Below are 18,159 nucleotides of genomic sequence, written 5' to 3' on the forward strand. Positions count from 1 at the left end.
TGGAGAAGGAAATGGCAACTCACTCTAGTCTTCTTGCCTGGGAAATTCCATGGACAGAGGAGCCTGGCAGGCCATAGTCCATAGGGTTGCAAAAAGTCAGACACAACTTAATGACTAAACAACAACAAAATAGATACTATGTGAATGCAAGGATTTTGCTGTATATTTTAATTTATCATCCTCTGAGAAGGGATTAGATGCCTTGAAAGTACTGTTTTTGTCATTTACCTAGACCTTTTCCCCAGTCTTTCACTTTAATGTCTTTAAACTAACCCTCAGCACTTCTGCACACTATTGTGTAAGATGGGAATTTTTTGGAACACACTTATCACACCAGGAAACAAGCTAGTTGAACATCTCTCCTTGATTCTCCATATTTCCTTCTCCTCTGCTCCTGAAACATTCATATTACTGTATCATACAGATTCACAGAGCCTCAAAATCTGACCCTGGGCGAGAACTGCAGGTTGGTTCAATCCAGTTCCCTCATGTCATACATAAGAAAATTGAGGTTTTCCCAATCAACTAAAAAAAGCAATCTTATTAAGCTGAACCAGCACACAGTAAACTAAAACGAAGGTAATAAAGTAAAAAAAAAAAAAAAAAATTAGGAAGGACAAATAAAAGAGAGCAAGAGAGAAGGAGGAGGAGCATGAGGAAGAAGAGAGAAATGAACAAACATAGAACAAAGGAGAAAAGATGGATAAGATCAATGAGATAAATGTGACAATACTATTTGCTATCAAAGACTAAACACCACTATCTCTGGATAATCAACATGTGACCACAATCACAATTCAAATGAGCTAATGAATCTCAAGTAAATACAAATGAGAGCAACTAATAGCAACTGAGTACTTACTGTTTTCCAGTCACTGTGCAAAGAGCTTTTAATCATTAAACACACTATGAGGTAGAAGCTAATATTATCCTGTTTTAAGATGGGGACCAATGAAAGAGACAGCAAAGCAAAATATATTGTTACTCTAGACATAAAGATTCTTGTTACAATGCAAGCTTGCATCTTGTTGGTTTTTGTCTTTAATTGGCATAACAAGAGACTGGCCACTTCCTAATAACTGGTAAGAAGAAAGATTCCAGAAACTCCAGAACTGCATTTGTCATTTTGGCCAAACAAGAACAGAACTCTGTTTATTACCCATCTTTCTCTCTCCTGTTTTACCTGTTTTATCATGCTTTATATCTTGAAAAATTTGCCCAGCAACTGGTAATATCAGCTTTAACTTTATTTCTTTGAGATTAATTTGGCAACCACATGCATGAGTGAGATTCATTCTGCATCAAATCACTGTCAGTGCACTCCTTATTGGATACAGGGGACTTTATGGTCAGAAATCAAGTAATTTTATAATACAAATGAAATTTAAATATATCATAGCATCTTCTAGAAGTAGCCTGGATCAGAGTATTAAGTCTCAGCTATAAGGATTTCTACTTTTTTTTCTTTACCTTCAAGAGGTCCCACAAGGTTACAAAAATGGTTGTTATAACAACACAAATAAAAAGTAGATGCCGCATTTTAATATCTCGTGAATGTATACATACAGGTGTACGTATAGGAAGAGGTATGCATGTCTAGAACACAGCTTCAGGGGGTCTCATTTGTAACTGTCTAGGCAAATGGGTCCCCAGAACTGTGTGGCACTCACCCGTGTGGCTATGCACACTGGCCCTTAGAGTTCCTACACCTGTATGCTTCTGCATATTCAAATTTGTAAATTCAGAAGTTGGAAAGGGAACACAAAAATTATTGCCTCTATTAATACATGAGTATACTTTGAATCCAGAGAAAGTGACTTGTCAAAGTCAAAAAGTCATGTAAGTGGCAGAGCTAGAATTAAGTCCCTAGGTACAGTGATTCCAATTTGGGATGTTTGGCCTCAACATTATACCACATTGCCTAAACCTGTACATTACAAGCTCATTTATCCTACACACACAAATGTAAACTTCTCATCTGTTATAAATATATATTTATATATAGTAACATGTAATATTATATAGAGTTGGTCCATTATGAATACATATTTCTAGGTGCAACAGCATAGTTCTGATTGGTTGACAGAGTTATATTTAAAAAATAATCACTTGTGAGGGAAGGTCCTAAGAGGGCAGAGGAATAGGATGGGGAGTTTACTTTCTCCCCCACAAATTGATCAAAAGATCATTTGAATGCTGAGCAACTTCCACAAAACAACTTCTGAATGCTGGCGGAGCACACCAGGCATCCAGAAAGGCAGCCCATTCTCTTTGAAAGGAGGAAGGACAAAATATAAACGACAACAGAGAGACAACAGAGTTACGGAAGGAGACCCGACCTGGGGAGGGAGTCGTGAAGGAGAAGTTTCCAAACAGTAGGAGACCCTCTCACAGGCAGGTCTGTGGAGAGTTTTGAAATCTCAGAGGGCAACATAACTGGGAGGAATAAATAAAAAAAAAGAAGCCCACAGAATAGGCGCCTAACCGCAACTCCCAGCAGTCTAGAAGTAGCCCAGATGCTCGCATCTGCCACCAGCCAGCAGGGACTGGACAGGGAGGTGTGGGTGGCATCATCAATTCTTAGGGTAAGGACCAGGCCTGAATGCCCTGCGGACAATCTGAGGGAGCTAATGTGAGATAGCAGCCCAAACTGCGGGAGTGCCAGAGAGGAAAAAAAAGAGAAAGAGAGAGAGGACCTGACCTAAAAAAGGCTCTAACTCACAGCCTGGCCCACTCACAAAGGGTCGAGCGAAAAAACAGGAGAGCAAGCCGGCTGCGTCCAGGCCCCTCCCCCGCGCCGGAGGCAGAGAGGCAGGCAGGCGGCAGCCAGAGCCTGAAGGGAAGGGGCTGCTCCAATCTCAGCTCCAGAGACCAGAGACCAGCACCCTCCACCAAACTGTGAGCAGGCTCTCAGTTGCTAACCATGTCTTCCTGGGATCTTGGATGGTTGACATCTGCCAGAAGGGTCGCAGCCCTATATCAACTCCCCAGAGGAGATACACAGCACACCTGAGATGATGCTCTCGCAGCGCACCCGGGAAACCAAGCGGCCAGGACTGGGGAGGTGGGTAAGACGCACGGCCCACCTGGGACAGTGCGCTCACCAAGCACTCAGTCTGAGCTGCTCAAACCTGGGAAGGGCACAAAATGCACGCCCAACTGAGTCTGTGCCCTTGCGGAGCACCTGAGAACAAGAACCTGAGTGGCTTTGACCTGGGAAGTGCGTGAAATGCAGGGCCCGCTGTGGACAGTGCCCTGGAGAGCACCCTGGAGCCTGATCAGTGTAGACCCAGAAAGCATACGCCGCTGTAAGCTGGGGCAAACCCAGTGTGGTCCATACACTGTGGGCACTCCCCATACATGCCAGTGATATTTGCCTGCAGTGTTCCTCCCTCCCCACAACACAACTGAACAAGTGAGCCTAAATAAGTGACCACCCTCGCCCCCTCAGACACTGGAAATTAGACACCAAAGAGATTTGCAAACAGAGGAAGCCAAATTAAAACAAAGAAGAGGGAACTGCTCTGGAAGTGACAGGTACAGATTAAAACCTTGCACTTAACATTGACTACACTGCCGTTAAGCATTGGAGGGGGCCTATAGACCTTGAGAACAAGTACAAGCTAGAACAAGGAACTATCTGAAACTGAATTGACCCCACACTGCCCACAATAGCTCCAAAGAATTCCTAGATATATTTTCACTATTACCACTTTTTAAATTTTTTAAAATTTAAGTTCTTTATTACTTCTTTAATTTTCATTTTTATAACCTACTATTACCTTACAAAAAAGACCTTATTTTTAAAGCAAATTGCATATATATATATTTTTTATAATTTTTAGATTATTGATTTTGTGATTGATTTTGTTTTGTATTTTTAATATTGCATTCTTGAGAGTCTAAACTCTATTAATTTTTGCTTTTTTGGTATTTGTTACCAATTTTGTACCTTTAAGAATCTTATCTTCAGTATCCATTTTCACTTAGGAGTGTGATTAGTGGCTTGATTGCTCGCTCCCCTTTTGACTCTCCCTTTTCTCCCCCAGGTCACCTCTATCTCCTCCCTCCCCCTTCTCTTCTCTACTTAACTCTGTGAATCTCTCTGGTGTTCTGGGCTGTGGAGAACACTTAGGGAACTGATTGCTGGTTAGATTGGTCTCTCCCCTTTTGATTCCCCCCTTTTCTCCTCCTGGTCACTTCTATCTCCCTCCTTCCTCTTCTCTTCTCTATGTAACTCTGTGAATCTCTCTGGGTGTTTCAGACTGTGGAGAGCATATAGGGAATTGATTATTGGCTAGATTGCTCTCTCCCCTTTTGACTCACCCTCTTCTCCTCCTGGTCCTCCGTGAATCTCTGGGTGTCCCTCACTGTGGAGAATAGAATTGTTTCACCATTAACCTAGATGTTTTATCATCTGTGTTATATGGGTGCAGAAGTCTTGAGGCTACTGTAAGAATAAGACTGAAAGCCAGAGGCAGGAGGCTTAACCTCAAAACTTGAGAACATCAGAGAACTCCTGATTCCAGGGAATATTAATAGACAAGAGCACATCCAAAAGCCTCCATACCTACACTGAAACCAAGTTCCACCCAAGAGCCAACAAGTTCCAGAGCAAGACATACCATGCTAATTCTCCAGCAAAGCTGGAATACAGCCCTGAGCATTAAAAGACAGGCTGCCCAAAGCCACATCAAACCCAGACACCCAAAAATTCACTACTGGACACTTCATTGCACTCCAGAGAGAAGAGATCCAGCTCCACCCACCAGAACACAGATGCAAGCTCCCCTAACCAGGAAACCTTGACAAGCCACTAATCCAACCCCACCCACAGGGAGCAGGCTCCACAATAAAGAGGAACCACAAACTTCCAGCCTACAGAAAGGGCACCCCAAACACAGCAATCTAAACAAAATGAAAAGGCAGAGAAATATTCAGCAGAGAAAGGAACATGATAAATGCCCACCAAACCAAACAAAAGAGGAGGAGATAGTGAGCCTACCTGAAAAAGAATTCAGAATGATAGTAAGGATGACCCAAAGTCTTGAAAACAAAATGGAGTTACAGATAAATAGGTTAGAGACAAGGATTGAGAAGATGCAAGAAATGTTTAACAAGTACCTAGAAGAAATAATGAAGAGTCAATCAATAATGAGTAATGCAATAACTGGGATCAAAAGCACTAGGGAACCAATAGTAGAATAACTGAGGCAGAAGATAGGATAAGTGAGGTGGAAGGTAGAATGGTGGAAATAAATGAAGCAGAGAGGAAAACAGAAAAAAGAATGAAAAGAAATAAGGACAACCTCAGAGACCTCTGGGACAATGTTAAACACCCCAACATTCGAATCATAGGAGTCCCAGAAGAAGAAGATAAAGAGAAAAGGCATAAGAAAATACTTGAAGTGATAATAGTTAAAAAGTTCCCTAAGACTTTTTTTTCATCAAGTATGAAATTATCTCATCAAGTATTTTCTCTAAAATAGGGGCATCCCTCAAAGATCAGTTGGTAAAGAATCTGCCTGCAATGCAGGAGACCCTGGTTCATTTCCTGGGTCAGGAAGATCCACTGGAGAAGGGATAGGCTACCCACTCCAGTATTCTTGGGCTTCCCATTTGGCTCAGCTGGTAAAGAATCCACCTGCCATGCGGGAGACCTGGGTTTGATCCCTGGGTTGGGAAGATCCCCTGGAGAAGGGAAAGGTTACCCACTCCAGTATTCTGGCTTGGAGAATTCCATGGTCTCTACAGTCCATGGGGTCGCAAACAGTCGGACACGACTGAGTGACTTTCACTTTCACTTCATTTCACTTTCCCTAAAATGGGGAGGAAAATAGCCACCCAAGTCCAAGAAACCCAGAGAGTCCCAAACAGGTTAAGCCCAAGGCGAAACACCCCAAGACACATATTAATCAAACTAATGAAGATCAAACACAAAGAGAAAATATTAAAAGCAGCAAGGGAAAAGCAACAAACAACACACACAGGGATCCCCATAAAGATAATAGCTGATCTTTCAATAGAAACTCTTCAGGCCAGAAGGGAATGTCAGGACATACTTAAAGTCATGGAAGAGAAAAACCTACAACCCAGATTACTATACCCAGCAAGGATCTCATTCAAATATGAAGGAGAAATCAAAAGCTTTCCAGACAGGCAAATGCTGAGAGAATTCAGCACCACCAAACCAGCTCTTCAACAAATGCTAAATGATCTTCTCTAGATAGGAAACACAGAAAAGGTTTATAAACTCAAACACAAAACAACAAAGTAAATGGCAATGGGATCATACTTACCAATAATTACCTTAAATGTAAATGGGTTGAATGCCCCAACCAAAAGACAAAGACTGGCTGAGTGGATACAAAAGCAAGACCCTTATATATGCTGCCTACAAGAGACCCACCTCAAACCAAGGGACACATACAAACTGAAAGTGAAGGGCTGGAAAAAAGATATTTCACGCAGATGGAGATCAAAAGAAAGGAGAAGTAGCAATACTCATATCAGATAAAATAGACTTTGAAATAAAGGCTGTGAAAAGAGACAAAGAAGGACACTACATAATGATCAAAGGATCAATCCAAGAAGAAAACGTAACAATTATAAATACATATGCACCCAACATAGGAGCACCTCAATACGTAAGGCAAATGCTTAAAAGTATGAAAAGGGAAATTAACAGTAACACAATAATAATGGGAGACTTTAATAGCCCAATAGGACAACCAAATAGAAAATTAGCAAGGAAACACAAACTTTAAATGATACAATGGATCAGTTAGACCTAATTGATATCTATAGGACATTTCACCCCAAAACAATGAATTGCATCTTTTTCTCAAGTGCACACAGAATATTCTCTAGGATAGATCACATCCTGGGCCATAAATCTAACCTTGTTAAATTAAAAAAAATTGAAATCATTTCAAGCATCTTTTCTGATCACAATGTGGTAAGACTACATGTCAGCTACAGGAAAAAACTATTAAAAATACAAACATATGGAGGCTAAATAACATGGTTCTGAATAACCAACAAATCATGGAAGAAATCAAAAAGTAAATCAAAATATGCATAGAAACAAATGAAAAGGAAAACATAACAACCCCAAACCTATGGGATTCAGTAAAAGCAGTGCTAAGGGGAAGGTTCATAGCATTACAAGCTTACCTCAAGAAACAAGAGAAAAATCAAATAAATAACCTAAATTTATACCTAAAGCAATTAGAAAAAGAAGAAATGAAGAACCCCAGGGTTAGTAGAAGGAAAGAAATCATAAAAATTAGGGCAGAAATAAATGAAAAAGAAACAAAGGAGACTATAACAAAAATCAACAAAACTAAAAGCTGGTTCTTTGAAAAGATGTATAAAATAGACAAACCATTAGCCAGATTCAACAAGAAAAAAAGGGAGAAGAACCAAATCAACAAAATTAGAAATGAAAATGGAGAAATCACACAACAGACAATACAGAAATACAAAGGATCAGAAAAGACTACTATCAGCAACTATATGCCAATAAAATGGACAACCTGGAAGAGATGGACAAATTCTTAGAAAAGAATAACCTTCCAAAACTGAATCAGAAAGAAACAGAAAATCTTACAAGACCCATCACAAGCACGGAAATAGAAACTGTAATAAAAAATCACCCAACAAATAAAAGCCCAGAGCCAGATGGAGTTAGAGAAGAGTTAACAACTATGCTACTCAAATTCTTCCAGAAAATTGCAGAGGAAGGTAAACTCCCAAACTCATTCAATGAGGCCACCATCACCCAAATATCAAAACCAGACAAAGATGCCACACAAAAAAAGAAAACTACAGGTCAATATCACTGATGAACATAGATGCAAAAATCCTTAACAAAATTCTAGCAAACAGAATCCAACTATATACTAAAAAGATCATACATCATGACCAACTGGGCTTTATCTCAGAGATTCAAGGATTCTTCAATATTCACAAATCAATCAATGTGATACACCACATTAACAAATTTAAGGATAAAAACCATGTGATTATCTCAATAGATGCAGAGAAAGCCTTTGACAAAATTCAACACCCATTTATGATAAAAACTCTCCAGAAAGCAGGCATAGAAGGAACATATTTCAACATAATAAAAGAAATATATGATAAACCCACAGCAAACATTATCCTCAATGGCAAAAAATTGAAAGCATTTCCCCTAAAGTCAGGAACAAGACAAGGGTGTCCACTCTCACCACTACTATTTAACATAATTTTGGAAGTTTTAGCCACAGCAATCAGAGAAGTTAAAGAAATAAAAAGGAGTCCATATTGGAAAAGAAGAAGTAAAACTCTCACTTTTTGCAGATGACATGATCCTCTACATAGAAGACCCTAAAGACACCACCAGAAAATTACTAGAGCTAATCAATGAATATAGTAAATTTGCAGGATATAAAATTAATACACAGAAATCCCTTGCATTACTAAACACTAACAATGAGAAAACATAAAGAGAAATTAAAGAAACAATCCCATTCACCAATGTGATGAAAAGAATAAAATACTTAGGAATAAATCTACCTAAAAAACAAAAGACATATACAGAAAACTATAAAACACTGATGAAATAAATCAAAGATGTCACAAAGAGATGGAGAAATATATCATGTTCATGGATTGGAAGAATCAATATAGTGAAAATGAGTATACTACCTAAAGCAATCTATAGATTCAATGCAATCCATATCAAGCTACCAATGGCATTTTTCACAAACTAGAATAAATAATTTCACAATTTGTATGGAAATACAAAAATTCTCAAATAGCCAAAGCAATCTTGAGCAAGAAGAATGGAACTGGAGGAATCAACCTGCCTGACTTGAAGCTATACTACAAAGCTACAGTCATCAAGACAGTATGGTACTGGCACAAAGACAGAAATATGGATCAGTGGAACAAAATAGGAAGCCCAGAGATAAATCCACACACCTATGGACAGCTTATCTTTGACAAAGGAGGCAAAACTATACAATGGAGAAAAGACAATCTCTTTAACAAGTGGTGCTGGGAAAACTGGTCAACTGCCTGTAAAAGAATGAAACTAGAATGCTTTCTAACACCATACACAAAAATAAACTCAAAATGGATTAAAGATCTAAATGTAAGACCAGAAACTATAAAACTCCTAGAGGAAAACATAGGCAAAACACTCTCCGACATAAATCACAGCAGGATCCTCGATGACCCACCTCCCAGAGTGACTGAAATAAAAGCAAAAATAAACAAATGGGACCTAATTAAACTTAAAAACTTTTGCACAATGTAAGAAACTATAAGAAGGTGAAAAGACAACTTCAGAGTGGGAGAAGATAATAGCAAATGAAGCAACTGACAAAGAGTTAATCTCAAAAATATACAAGCAGCTCATGCAACTGAATACCAGAAAAATAAATGGCCCAATCCAAAAATGGACCAAAGAACTAAACAGACATTTCTCCAAAGAAGACATACAGATGGCTAACAAACACATGAAAAAATGCTCAACATCACTGATCAACAGAGCAATGCAAATCAAAACCACAATGAGGTACCATCTCATGCCAGTACCATTTCAGAATGGCTGCTATCAAAAAGTCTACAAACAGTAAATGCTGGAGAGGGTGTGGAGGAAAGGGAACACTCTTACACTGTTGATGGGAATGCAAACTAATAAGCCATAATGGAGAAGAGTGTGGAGATTCCTTAAAAAAAAAAAAAACTGAAAATAGAACTGCCATATGACCCAGCAATCCCACTGCTGGGCATACACACTGAGGAAACTAGAATTGAAAGAGACTCATGTATCCCAGTGTTCCTCACAGCCCTGCTGACAATAGCTAGGACATGGAAGCAACCTAGGTGTCCATCAGCAGATGAATGGATAAGAAAGTAGTGGTACATACACAATGGAATATTATTCAGTTATTAAAAAGAACACATTTGAATCAGTTCTAATGAAGTGGATGAAACTGGAGCCTATTATACAGAGTGAATTAAGTCAGAAAGAAAAACACCAATACAGTATATTAATGCATATATATGGAATTTACAAAGATTGTAATGATGACCTTATATGCAAGACAGCAAGAGAGACACAGATATAAAGAACAGACTTTTGGACTTGTGGGAGAAGACGAGGATGGGATGATTTGAGAGAATAGCACTGAAACATGTATATTACCATATGTGAAAAAGATCACCTATCCAAGTTTGATGCATGAAACAGGACACTCAAAGTCAGTTCACTGAGACAACCCAGAGGGCTGGGATAATCTCTTAAGCTCCTGCAAGATCATGAAGGGTAGTACTATTGTTATTTGCCTAAGGGCCTTGGGTAGCCAGATTGTAACTACACTGTTGAGAGTGGGTCTCTGAGCCAGGTCAATAATGTTATGTAGGACAGAGGTTTGTACTCACACATCTTGACCTCCTGAAGGACAAGAGATGGACACTAACCATAGAGGCAGCCAACTAGATTTAAATGATTGAGCACCCCCACTCCCCCCAAAAACTCTGGACATCAAGACTGGGTAAGCTTCCTGACCTGGAAATACATGTAACTATTATATCAACTTTTCATGAGTTTTCTGTAGTGAATTATCAAAAATTATTACAGGTGGTCTTGCTGCTGCTGCTAAGTCACTTCAGTCGTGTCTGACTCTGTGCGACCCCATAGATGGCAGCCCACCAGGCTCCCCCATCCCTGGGATTCTCCAGGCAAGAACACTGGAGTGGGTTGCCATTTCCTTCTCCAATGCATGAAAGTGAAAAGTGAAAGTGAAGTCGCTCAGTTGTGTCTGACTCTGTGACCCCATGGACTGCAGCCTACCAGGCTTCTCCGTCCATGGGATTTTCCAGGCAAGGTGGTCTTAGGGACCCCCAATTGCAGCTGAAGTCAGGTGTGAAGATGGTCCTGTGTGAATTTTTTTCTAACTTCACAGTTGGCTAAATTTCCTAGTCTCTAAAAGATGCTTGAAAATGAAAGTGTTAGTTGCTCAGTCTTGTCTGACTCTTTGCAACCCTATGGACTGCAGCCCTCCAGGCTCCTTCCCCCATGCGATTCTCCAGGCAAGAATACTGGAGTGGGTTGCCATGCCCTTCTCCAGGGAATCATCCCAACCCAGGGATAGAATTTGGGTCTTCTGCATTGCAGGAAGATTCTTTACTGTCTGAGCCACCAGGGAAGCTCAAAAGATGCTTACTTTAAGACAATAAAAATGTTTATACAAATGTGAAGGAAAGAAGTCTTTTTACCAAATCTCAAACTTTACTTTTTGTATCTATGGATTTACCACCATGAAAGATGAGATAATTAGCACTTATACCTTCTTCTTTCTTCCCACCCAATTCCTATTTTTGTTAGTTATAAATATTTCTATGTTGTCAGGATTTACATTTACATTCCATTTACAAACATAATTCAAGAGTTTTAAATCTTCTACATTTAAATGGATTCAATCAAACCTTTTACTAGAAGGTGGTTCCTTCATTTCTAAAGACTGCTTTATCTTCATATTCACCAGAATTTTTCATTTAGTGAATATAAAGCAGTAGTATATTCCTGTAAGTACATAGGAATTACATTCTCTGATTTCTTAAAAGTTTGAGGATGCCACTCTTTTGCATTTGGACTTTCAGGACAACTTCGTTAAACTAGCATTCTTAGCTGAAAACATTACTTTCCCTTTGGGGGGAACTGGGTGTGACGTTTTCATTTTGAAAGATGCCTGAGCCATTTCCCATCTTCACCCTCTACTGTGTACATCTTTTGCTTTTTCTGCCTTAGTATCTGCTTATGGTTCTTCAATTTACATTCAGTAATTTCACCAGAAAATATTTTCTGATAATCATTCTGTACCATATATTCCACCCCTGAAATATGAGCTTTTTTTGCTAAACATTCAAATCTTTCTTTTCAGGAAGCTTTGTTCTATTAGGTTTCAAGTAGTTTTTTTCACTTTGAGTTTTTTTTCTGTAAGAACACAAATTAAGCACATGTCAGATCATTGTCTATGTTTTCATTTTATCTTTTTCATTTATTTTATATTATTATTTGCTTATTCTTTATATTGTTTGTGTGACTCCTTAATCCCATCCATCTTGCTCACTAGTAGTGTTTACAGCCTTATTTATTTTTAAGTTCTTCAATGTGATGTTTAGGTCTGTAACATTTTCATTTTTCCCTTATATTTTTCTCCTTTGGGTTGAGCATGGCTACTTTTCAACTCCTTTTGTTGATTTATGCCTTTCCTGCACTTTCCTTTGGGCTCTTGTTTTTAAACAGAATATTATTACAAATTTTTGAACCATTGGAAATTATTTTTCTAAACACTTTCTGGCTATTTGGGGGGACTTATTTTGATATTCAGCCATATTTTTTTTAGCAGTTTTTTATTTAGATTCATTTTCTTCCTTCTTTTTTTCCCAGTTTTATTTCTCTCGATTTCATGTTTATTCCTTCCCAGTTATAACTACTGGGCATAGAAAAGGAGAAGGCAGTCTACAACTTTTAGGTGGCTGCCTCTCAATTGAGCTGTCATCAAATTTTTTATATTATTTGCTTTGAAGGCATTTATGGGACACACCTCTCTTCATGCATTTAAATAAATAGGAAATGCAGCACACAAGAAGGACATTTGGGTCACAGGAACTTTGTGCTGCTGCCTCATCTTTTTCTTTTGGTTATAACATCTTACCTCTCTTTAGATGCTGACTCCTTTCTGAGAGGGTAACTAATCCTCCGATAGGTTTAAATTTTTGAGAGACACGCTTATCAAATTTCCTGACATAATTATGAAACAATTACTGGTCTAATTTTTTTCTGATTACCTGTTATGTAATGAAACAACACACAAATGAAATGATAAAAGACTAGAATTCACAAGACATTATGGACTTTTTTTTCTTCCATTTCCAAACTGAAAAAAAAAAAAAAAAAAAAATCGAAGTTTTTCCAAATATAACTGGAGACAATCATAACTTCCAGTATTATGGACATTATAACAGTCTGACAGGGACTTTAATATATTAGAAAATTACAATGAAGTCAAGCTTCATTGTATTCCTATTACATAATTACTTAGGAATGATTCAGCTTCACCAAAAATGTTTAATATTAATAGCAAATTTTTAATGGAATCAGTGCAATCCATTGAGAAAACTAACCGTAAAGAATGCAATACTTGATAATATCAGCACTTATTATTCCACCAATTATTTTGTTCACAATTCACATGAATTTCTTAAATGTCAACAAGATCTTCACAATCCCAAAGAACATAATTATAAAAATGGTTTGTACCTTCTTTAAGTTTCAGATATCAGAGCAATTAATACCAGCTTTGAATCTATTTCTTTACTTTTAAAAATTACACTTTTATCTCTTTTGATACTCACTAAATGCTTCTTTTCTACTTCTTTAAATTATTCTCTTTATCATTTCCTTCCTTTTATATTCTTTGAGTTTGTTTTAGCTATTTTTAAAAATTAACTTACGGAAATGGATATTTAGCTCACTAATTTTCAGTTATTCTCTGAGTACACAAGTTTTGCAATGTAACATTTTCATTATCATTCTGCTTAAATTATTTTCTATTTTTATTTTTCTATTATAATTTTTTATTCGACTCATAGATATTTAGAGATGCTTCATTTTCAAATATTTAGGAAAAGATTTAGCTGTTATTTTAAACATTTCTATCTTAATTAAGCTGTTATCAGAGAACATAATCCATATATATTTGATCCTATGAAATTTGCTGGTGTTCACTAAGTGGTCCTGTAACCTTTGTGAATGTTTTGTAAATGCTTAAAAATAATGGATATTCAGCAGTTTTTAAATGCAGTGTCATTTGAAAAGACCCTGCTGCTGGGAAAGATTGAGGGCAGGAGGAGAAGGGGATGACAGAGGATAAGATGGTTGGATGGCATCACCAACTCAATGGACATGGGTTTGGGTGAACTCTGGGAGTTGGTGATGGACAGGGAGGCCTGGCATGCTGCAGTTCATGGGATCGCAAAGAGTCAGACACGACTGAGCGACTGAACTGAACTGAAATGCAGTGTCCTATATATGTTCATCAGTGCAAGTAGTTTCTTTATTGTATTATTTAATACATTATATCATTGAAAAAAATTTTTGCATATTCTATCAAAGAGATAAAATAGTCTACTGTGATTCTGGATTTGCTTATTTCAAATTTTCATTTTTATTCTTTAAAAATATTATTCTTGAATATAAATTCTATTTGATAATTATTTTCTCCAAGCAAGTTGAAGGTATCTGTCCACTATATTTTTTCTTCCATGGTTGCTGTTGAGAAATCAGCTGTATTTTACTCCTAAGAAGGTAATTTCTTGGCTACTTTTAAAATGTTAGTAATATCTTGGCATAGTTTTTAAGGAAACTATATATTAGAAGCCTACATATAATTTTTGAGTGATATAAAAATGAATGACAGTAGAAATTGTGGAGGGAAACCACAGAAAATGAAAAGAATCAAATTAATATATATCAGGACTTATGCTTGCTGTTTATACATTTTACCATTAAATTTAAAAGCTGAACAAAAGAACTAACTATCATTATCCCCATATTACAGAGGGAAAAGATGGGAGATAGGCAAGGTTTTCATAATTTTTGGCACCATGGTTTACCTAAAGGCAACTATGGTATTTATAGGAGTTCTTAGCATTTTTTAAAAAAGTGATAATATTTACTATAAGTTACAGTATAAAGTCTAGAGGAGAGACTAGCAGATCTTAATATATCTCTTTTTTAAAGAAAATATTGTACTTACTTTGTGGATGAAACTCGCTCTCCCGACTGATCCAATTTTCCCAGTGTGATTCATGAAGCTAATGTTTCCTTCAGTAGCTCCATAAAACTCACAGATCTTAATATTTCCAAATCTGTCTAAGAATTCTCTCCATACATCACTGCGTGCTCCATTTCCAACTGCCACACGCACCCGATGATCCTTTTCTCCTTCCCTCTGTTAGAAGAAAATATTTTCCTCTTAATTTATTAATTCCAATTCCCAATTCTTTCTTTCATTGCTATTACTTAAATGGCAACCATCCAGAAGTAAGTTGGATATGGAAAAGAGTAAAAAAATTCATGTAAGTCCGTGGCATAACTGTGTCCCATAGCTAATGAGCTAACACTGGCCCAGAGTAATACAGCTTTTATGTTCCTATATCTGGGAAAATCTCTTCCTAAATTTGAGATGCTGAAGTCTTATTTTCCCTGATATATATTTTCTTCCTTACCAGAATGGAGGTTTCTCAAAAATTTAAAAACAGAACTACCATGTGATTCAATATAATGCACCCCATGAAGATGGGGAAGAAATGGAAACAGTGACAGACTTTATTTTCTTGGGCTTCAAAATCACTGCAAACAGTGACTGCAGCCATGAAATTAAAAGATGCTTGCTCCTTGGAAGGAAAGCTATGACAAACCTGGACAGCATTTTAAAAAGCAGAGACAAAGACACTTTGCTGACAAAGGTCTATATAGTCAAAGCTATGGTTTTTCCAGTAATCATGTATGGGTGTGAGAGGTGGATCATAAAGAAGGCTGAGCATCGAAGAATTGATACTTTCGAAATGTGGTGCTGAAGAAGACTCCTGAGAGTCCCTTGGACAGCAAGGAGATCAAACCAGTAAATCCTAAAGGAAATCAACTCCGAATATTCATTGGAAAGACAGATGCTGAAGCTGAAGCTGAAGCTCCAATACTTTGGCCACCTGATAAGAAGAGCCAACTCATTAGAAAAGACACTGATGCTGGGAAAGGTTGAAGGCAAGAGGACAAGGGGGCGACACAGGATGAGAAGGTTGGATGGCATCACTGACTCAATGGACACAATTCGAGGAGAGAGCGAAGGACAAGAAAGCCCCAGTCCACAGGGTCGCAAAGAGTCAGACGTGAATGAGCTACTCAACAGCAATAACAAACATTCACTGTGGCATTATTTACAAAAGCCAAGACATGGAAGATCCTAATACCCATCAACAGATGGATGAAGAAAATGTGATATAGATACACATGAATATTATTCCATCATAAAGAAGAATGAAATCTTACCAACATAGATGGACTTTGAGAGCATTATGCTAAGTGAAGTAAGTCAGACAAAGAAAGATAAATACTGTATGATCTCACATATATGTGGCATCTGAAAAACAAACAAACAAACAACAGCAAAAACAAAACCCTAAATAGAAAACATATTGGTGGTTGCCAGGGGCAGGATAAGGAGTGGGCAAAAATGGGCGAAGGGGGTCAAAATGTACAAATCTCTAGTCATAAAATAAGCAAGTCCTGAGGATGCACAACACAGCGTAGTGACTATAATTAACAATACTGAATTGCATATTTAGAAGTTGCTAAGAGAATAGAAAGTGAAGTTGCTCAGTCATGTCCGACTCTTTGTGATCCCATGGACTGCAGCCTACCAGGTTCCTCCGTCCATGGGATTTTCCAAGCAAGAATACTGGAGTGGGTTGCCATTTCCTTCTCCAGGAGATCTTCCCGACCCAGGGATTGAACCCGGAGTGCCCACATTGTAAGCAGACGCTTTACCGTCTGAGCCACCAGAGTTGACTCTTAAACAAGGGATTAAGGACAAGGACCTGCCATGCAGAAGAAAATCCAAACATAACTTCTAACTGGTCCTTAGTATCATCAGTTCCACATTCCCAGATTCAACAACAGCAGATCATGTAATACTATGATATTTACCACTGAAAAAAATCTGCGATAAGTGGACCTTGTAGTTCAAATCCATGCTATTCAAGGGTCACTGTAAATCTTAAAGTTCTTATCACAAGGAAAAGAAAATTTGAAACTATGTATGGTCTTGAATGTTAATTAGACTTACATTGGTGATCAATTTGCAATACATACAATATACTGAATCATTATATTGCATACCTAAAACTAATATGTTTATGTTAATTATACTTCAATTAAAAAGTTATAGTAAGGATATAATATCAGCTTAGTCATGGTAAAACCATGATTCCCTCTGATGTACCATCATCCTTACAAAAGTAATATAAAATAACAAGAAATAATAATAAGTCAGCAATAATAATAAGATAGAGAACACAATGTCCCTGACACAATTTAAAATGGCCCAATGAACATTCTTTATCCCAGTTCCTTCTCAGTCTTAAAGGAGATTTTAATCTATTAACTTTAAAGAACACAGAGAATGGGAAAGGTAATTTCTCAACCTGAAAAGTGAAGAGATAAGAGGCATGTGACTAAGCAGAGTGGATAATTTTGAACTCTAAGCCTGCATTTGGGAACACAATACACACTCCAGAGTGTGTCAACAGAGCATCGAAACAAACAAAAAAACATGAGGAAGGCAGAAATCTTGGTTGCAAATTTGTTTAGGAAGCAGCTGCACTCCTAGACATCCTAATACAGACAATGTATCTGGGAGTCTGCCCTCTGCACATTGGTCAAATACTTGAGACTTACTCTCTGGAGAAGCCCAACCAGACACCATTTCAGGTGTAGGAATCTACTGAAAACAGTAGATTCAATGCAAGCCTGAATATTAAGGGGTGAGATCTCAGAGCCAAACTAATCTGCAGAGGCAGAAATCAGAATATTATTTACATCTGGTAGGACAATGACTGATTTTTGATGATACCTAGGGGAATATCTTCAAGAAGAAAATGAATAAAATTGATTAAAAATACTTGAAGTGTTATTAAATCATGTTTAGAAGTTTCAGCTATAATGGAAAGTTTTGAGATGAATTAGTAACAGGCATTTAGAAAACAAAACTTTAGAAGTCAATTAGTATCAGGAATAAAAAGCTTAAAATTATTATTATATTTTAATTACATTGTGTGTTAGCTATGAATAAACTATATATGACTTTTTAAAATGAAAACAACTAATCATCAACATATTTTAAAACATATTTAAAACAAAATATTTTAAAACATTAATATAATTAGATTGGTGCCACAGAGGGAGAAGAAACATATGTGTGCGTGAGTGACTATGTGAGTAGGAAGGGCAGCAGATGATAGCTAAAACTGAAAAATCAAGAAATAGTAACATACATGTTTTATTAAGAAATACAGAAGTCGGGGCTTCTCTGGTGGCTC

At 37.4% G+C, this 18,159-nt stretch overlaps 1 protein-coding gene across 1 annotated transcript in view; it reads right to left on the reverse strand.

The window, feature by feature from the left end:
- Positions 1 to 18,159, reverse strand: part of SLC27A6 (solute carrier family 27 member 6) — a 71,096-nt gene that overhangs the window by 14,046 nt on the left and 38,891 nt on the right. The window contains exon 5 of the mRNA XM_061150857.1: positions 14,820 to 15,014. Within this exon, the coding sequence (XP_061006840.1) occupies positions 14,820 to 15,014 (195 nt within the window). The remainder of the gene's footprint in view (positions 1 to 14,819; positions 15,015 to 18,159) is intronic.

This window comes from Dama dama, chromosome 9, assembly GCF_033118175.1.
Source record: "Dama dama isolate Ldn47 chromosome 9, ASM3311817v1, whole genome shotgun sequence".
Taxonomy (NCBI): Eukaryota; Metazoa; Chordata; class Mammalia; order Artiodactyla; family Cervidae; genus Dama; species Dama dama.